The 6,000-nt window shown below is 60.9% G+C and overlaps 1 protein-coding gene across 1 annotated transcript; it reads left to right on the forward strand.

The window, feature by feature from the left end:
- Window positions 1–2,097: 2,097 nt before the first annotated feature.
- On the forward strand, window positions 2,098–5,883 carry LOC122193877 (coiled-coil domain-containing protein 81-like; the record flags this gene model as incomplete). The annotated part of the gene is made up of 7 exons (XM_042894776.1): window positions 2,098–2,200; window positions 2,576–2,637; window positions 3,060–3,216; window positions 3,530–3,786; window positions 4,191–4,276; window positions 5,062–5,165; window positions 5,766–5,883. Coding segments are annotated over exons 1-7 (848 nt in total), but the record flags the coding sequence as incomplete, so codon positions are not given.
- Window positions 5,884–6,000: the final 117 nt, after the last annotated feature.

Below are 6,000 nucleotides of genomic sequence, written 5' to 3' on the forward strand. Positions count from 1 at the left end.
TCAAACGCTGCAGTCCGTTCGTAATGAACAAAGAAGGGGAATACGGGACACGCGCCACGAGAAAGATTATGCAAGGCTTTGCTTGTGCTGAATGTTTTGAATCGTCACCACACAGATGCAACTGGTGTGGATCGTCATTTCGGGGCCTGCCCAGTGCTCGAGGAACGGCCAATGGTCAACGTTCAGAGCACGGCCCCGCGCTGCTGGCAAGGTCCCTGTCCGCTGATAGCTTGGGGTCGTGGATATGCTTGTGCTTCCACAGGGACTGGCCCCACGTGGGTTCCAGCACGATGTGCTCGTCCTCCTCTCAAGGCAGAAAGTAGCATCATCCCTTATGACTGGGATTGTGTGCTTCTTACTTGCTGGCATTGCTTTGTAACGTGCTGCATTGCACATAACAACGTCAGTAATGGTGTGATGTAGCAGGTGATTTCCCTGTGTTGTCAATGCGGTCTCAAGAATTGGAATTCTTAGGCGTTATCTAGGTTGCTGTGTGCTTTTATTTCAGTAGTGGATCGAATGTGAGTTAAACAGGATTTGATGCATCCTCATCGTGTGCTACCAGTGCTCACGTCACTTCTGTTCCTTCACAAGTGCTCTGTTCCTGCAACTTTCCCATCCACCTTTAGTGATCGTTCAGAATCGGAATCCATCAGAATATGCAAAAGTTGAAGACCTTTTCCTAACCAGTTACACAGAACGGGACCCTCAGGGATTTATTTCCAGGTTGCAGAACCTTGGGTTGCAGCCAAACGTGCGTTGTTCTTTTCAGTGGGCTGACAGTGTTTCTTGTCATTATGCTGTGTTTGCCTTGCCTCCTTTCTCACGATCGGAGTACTGTCAGTCGAGGGCTCGATTGAGTTACACCCATTATTTTAGTAAGATAATTGGTGTTATGTTGTAGTTTGCAAATAAACAGAAAGGGGGGAACTGTGGGAAGACAAGGAGAACCGTTCAGAGCAGCAGCTGTGGAGCGAGCTAAACGGCACGAGAACCGAGGACAGCTGAGGAAGAAGAAAGAGCGGCTGTGAGTGGATGAGCGCCCGCACGAAGGGCTGAAGGGCGTTTGCGGAACGCTCTGTTGGCGCCTAAGGGCGGCTGGGAAAGGTGTAGGGGCGGATGGCAAAGCCAGGAACAGAACAGCCGTGAAGGTACAGAAGTGACGTGAGCACTGGCAGCAGACGCTGAGGATCGGTCACACCTGAGTCCGCGCCTCAGGCGCTGCAGCCTCGGCTCCGGGCAGGGCCGCGTTCGGCCCGCGGCTCCAAAGCACGCGAGCCGTCGCCGGAACGAGAGGCCGCGCCGCGCCGCGCCCTCCCGCCCGCGTCCTCGCGCCAGAGCCGCCTGGGCTGCTCCGATCCCACGCGGGGAAGCCGCGGGGCTCCGCTCCCGCGGGCCGCCACCGAAGCCCGCCGCGTCCCAGTCCCAGGCGAAGGCGGGAGGAGTCGCGAGAGGGCGGCCAGAAGCCGTCGGCGGTTCCGGCCCGGCGTTTCGGTCCGAGGACGCGGAGCGAGCGAGGAGCGCGGGGCGAGCCCCTTCGCGCCCAGGCGAAGGCCCCGTCGGTCGCGACGCAGCGCCGGGAGGCCCGCGGAACCGCAGAACGGCCCGGCTCGGAAGGCGCCCCGAGGATCGCGGATCTCCGCCGACCTCCCCATGTCACGGCGGAGCGGGCCACCTCCGAGCCGGCCTCGAACGCCTCCGGGGCCGGACGGGGCCTCTGCCCGCAGCCTCTCCGGGCAGGCAGCCCGTTCCAGCAGCTCGCCGCTCTCCCGCTCAGGAGAGCCCGCTTGCCGCAGGCCCGCTCCCAGAAGGCGTCCCTGCCCGGAGCCCGCTCTGACGGCAGGGCGCGGCAGCCCCTCTGTGACGCGGCCTGAGCTCACAGTGGCACGGCGCGCGTCGCAGCGGTGAGCGCCGCCTCGAAGCTCGCCGACCCCCCATTTCCCAGAGAGGCCGACGAGGCTCCGGGCGCTCGCCGAGGAGCTGATCTCGCCGCCGTGCTCTGGAGGATCCGCCGTTCCGTGAGGAGCAGTAGGCAGAGAGAAGCAGGAGGGCAGGGGCGAAGGGCTGAGGAGGAGGGCCGTTTGGCCGGCCGGCCGCCCGCCGCGGTCGTTGACCTGCGGCGAGGGGGGAAGGAAGATGGCGAACTCCCTCTTCTCGAGACCCCGCTCGACTCCGACTGCGGAGAAGATCCGCAAGTCTGGTAAGGCCTTCGGGCCCGGCGGCGCGCACGTGTTGTCGGGCCGGTGACAGCTCTGAGCGCAGGCGTGGAAGCCCTGCTCTTGAGGGAGGGAGGGAGGGAGGCGGGGACGGCTGAGCAGGGCGGGTTGCGGCGCGAAAGCGGCTGCCTTGGCAGCCCGGGGGTGCGAGGAGCGCTCGGGCGGGCGCGACTGCTGGCTTGTGCTCCCGGCCTGGCGCCTGCCTTCCCGGGGATCTGCGAGCAGAAGCCGCCGGCGGAACCGAATGGCTCGGAAGGCTCAGCTCATCCCGCGCCGTTCCTGTGGCGGGAATTGGGCGTGCTGAAGGGTTTGGAGGTGGCCGCCTGGGAGCTTGACGTGTCTTTCCTTTTGTTTTGCAGAGCTCGCTAAGTTTTGGTTCAGCACATCCTATTATCTCGGCCGACAGCTGGCTCTGTACCAGGTGGGACTTGCCTCCTACTCCCTTCCTCCCTCTCGCGGTTGATTCAGCCCCGAGAGCCCGTTTGCCACGGAGCGCAGCTATTCTTGCCCTCCGTGGAAGCAGGACCCGCGCCGCAGAGGGGCACCGCGATGCGAGATGGGGGCTGCAGGCTGGCTCCACCGTCAGCTCTGAAATGCCAGGGGCTCCAGGCCTAATGATGGAAAGAGGGCTGGGCATTTTCTGGGCCTGCGTGCTTCCTTCCTCTGCCGGCAGAGTCAGAGGGATCCTGTGGGGGTGACTGCAAGTTTGGGAGCCCCGCTTGTGTCTTTATGAGCCAGAAGACTGCGCTTTCTGGTTCTTCACGGGGAGGAGGGGCGAGAGGGAAATAGTCTTCCGTCATTCCCTGCACAACTTCTTCTGATCCGCCCTTTCTCCTCTTTCAGGCTGTGAGCATTCCTGAACTGGGCGCTTTCACCCTTGTCAGAGAGCACGTGGTCAACCAGCAGAACAATGTGGTTCTTGTTGAGAGACCCGTGTTTCATCTGGCAAAGGCTCTTGCGCAGGACCACGACCTCCGATACGACTACGTAGACGTTGCAGGTAGGAAGAGTGGAGTCTGACAGAGGAGCCTGCCCTGGCACTCTGGTGGGGACAGTGTGACAGTCTGCCATTGCAAATGGCAGCAGAGGGTAACAGCACACTCCTTCAGCTGCTTCAGCAGCAGGTTTCATTCCGGTCTCATCGGCTCCGCATCTCAGCGTCTCCACAGAGACGTACCAATGGTTCCGCCTCACAGTCTCAAAGACTACACAACAGCAGTGCGTTGCCCGAGGGCCTGGAAGCTGCTGCCTTTGGAGCGTGGCCTGCCCATGGCTCCCCAAGTGCTCACGCTCCTCTCCTCTCGCTTCTCCAGGACACGACGAGTATCAGCAACTTCCTTATGATGAGATAGCCTCGGAAACCGGCATCTCTGAAGGCGCGGCGCGGCTTTGCGTGCAAAGGACCGTCTGCCAGTTCAGCGCCTGCATAGGGAAGAGGCAGAACGTTGCCTTCGTTTGGTGGGATGTTGGCATGCTGCTGATCGAAGGGAAGCGTGTCCAGATGAAGTACTACGAGGACTTCCTGGGGAAGCTCAGTGGGACTGCCGAGGTGCTGCAGGCTCTTCTTGGGGTAGGTCTTGCGTTTTCCCAGCACTACCTCTGATTCTTCTAAACGCCTTCCGGGGACGAGGGGACTGCTCTCTCCTGGCGTGCCATGCTTCTCCAGCCACCCGGGCTCCTGGCGGTGTGCGGGAAAGCGGGCTCTGGAGAGCTCTTCCTGTACGTGAGGTGGCCCGGCTCTGCCCCGGGATACGCGCCCTCAAAAGGCCTCGCTTTTTGTCAAGGGACAAACGGTGCGCGTCACTGCTCAGCCCCAGCTCAGAGCACGGAGCAGAGGCACAGGCACAGCAAGGCTTGCTGAGGCCCGGACCCTTCCCTGTGGCGGCTCTCGTCGTGTTGGGCTGAGAGAGACTGGAGCTGCCGGCCATTGCCAGTGTCCCCACCTCCCATCGTCTGTTTCCGTTCTGATTGCAGATGCCAGAAATGAGCAAGGCGGTCATCTCACGCAGTGCCTGCGCGGCTTCCCTAACGGCTTCCGGACACGTTACTGTCTTTCCAATGTGAGTATGCTTGCTCCTGCCACCCGCGCCTGAGTGAGATGGTACTCGCCACGGTACTTTGCGGTGCTGAGAGGCCTGAAAAGTGGGCAGGGAACTCCCCGCTCGCTCTAGTTCAGTTGGGTGGCATTTGGAGGAGCGTGGCGTGGCAAAGTGACGTTTTGCGTCCGTGCCAGAGTCGAAACTGGGGGGGGCATTTAGGCCAGTCTTCCTTCTGGTTTTCCCTGGGCTTCTTTTGTCCGGCAAATGAGAGTGGGTATCGCTAAGGACCCAAGGGCTGGAGGAGGAACAGATGGTTGTGCAGACGGGAGCTCGAGCGTGGTGGGCTTCCGCAGAGCTCTGTCTCGTACCGTCGCTGCTGCGCAGTGCCACCCAAAAGAGGTGCGGGCGGGGGGGCGTGGAGTTGAGCCTTCAGAGCTGCGAGGACGTTAATCTGCAAGAAACTCGCAGGGCAAGAAGAGAGCGAAAAGGGCTGTTGGGTATAAGTGGGTGGGGAGCAACCGGTCTGTTCTGAGCGAGAGGGGAATATTTCCTCCTCTGGAGCAGGCAGGGGGATTGGCTGGGAGCTCATCTGCTCTCACAGCAAGGACAGAAGAACACTGGCACGTACCGACGGGCCTCACCTGCCCCTCCAGGCACTGGAGATCCTGGTACGGTTGTCCAGAATGAGCTGCTCTGGGAAGCGTGGCCTTACAGCGTCTCTGCGTTCTGTCTCTGTCGCTCCGCTATTGGGTCACGCTGCGAGGGGAAGCGTTGCCCTTCCTTCAGCCCGCTGCTTCCTCTTCCAGGTACACGCACGAGATCGAACTTGAAACGCCCGACACAGCAAAGGTGGACCTGAAGTACCACGTGAAGACCAGACGTGGGCAAGGCTGGGCAAGAGGCAGGAAAGGTGAGGGACCCGTGGGTTGCCATCGGGGGACTCTGTGTTTGCCTTCCTCGTTGTCTGGAGGCGGTTAGAGCTGACCTTACCACAGGGCGCCCGGAAGAGCATGAGACGCTTCCGGTGACTCTTTGTACCGTTATGGGAAAGCCTGAGTGATCCATTGCGAAGAGAGTTCTCAGGGCAGCCCTCCATCACAAGTGGCCACGGGGATCATCCCAGCAGAGGACACTTTCCCAGTGGCCTCCACTCGGCTGCCTGTCCTGCCAGCCCTGGAAATCCCTCCCCTCGCTTCCCTTCGTATTCTCCGATGTCTCAAAAGCAATTCCTCTGGTGTGAGCACGCCCCAGTAGCAAAGCTGTGTGCGTGGGATGTGCATCAAGAGATGAAAGAGCCAGCTCCTCTTGTGCTAAACGAGTCCCCTCCCCACAGTGGCTCTTTGAGACCACCGGCAACTGCCAGGGCCTCCCCCACTTCAGCACACAGACCAGATGAAGGCCTCAGGTAGCGTTCCCCAGGGAACAGCGCTGCCCCACAGCCATGAGGAGTCGGACCCAAACCGTGCCAAAAGCACAGCTGTTCTGAAGTTTTCCCCTTTCCTCTTTCTAGGGGACCTTTGCGAGACGCGCCTCCTTCATCACGCAGCGCTTCCTCCAAAGAGGTTACCGCCACTGACTGGAATGCGGGGCAGAGACCAGGCAGCCGAGGAGAAAGAGCCTTGCACCAGGTGAGACTCCTGGCCAAAGAAATGCGGGCGGTGCCACGCTCTTGCCTCCGTGGGAGCGAAGTTTCTCCCGGATCCAGAGGCTGTATGGATTCAAGCAGCTCTGCATGACCAACGCCC

The sequence above is a fragment of the Lagopus leucura genome, unplaced genomic scaffold, assembly GCF_019238085.1.
Source record: "Lagopus leucura isolate 7727_CA_CO unplaced genomic scaffold, USGS_WTPT01 235-0_obj-0_obj, whole genome shotgun sequence".
Classification (NCBI taxonomy): domain Eukaryota; kingdom Metazoa; phylum Chordata; class Aves; order Galliformes; family Phasianidae; genus Lagopus; species Lagopus leucura.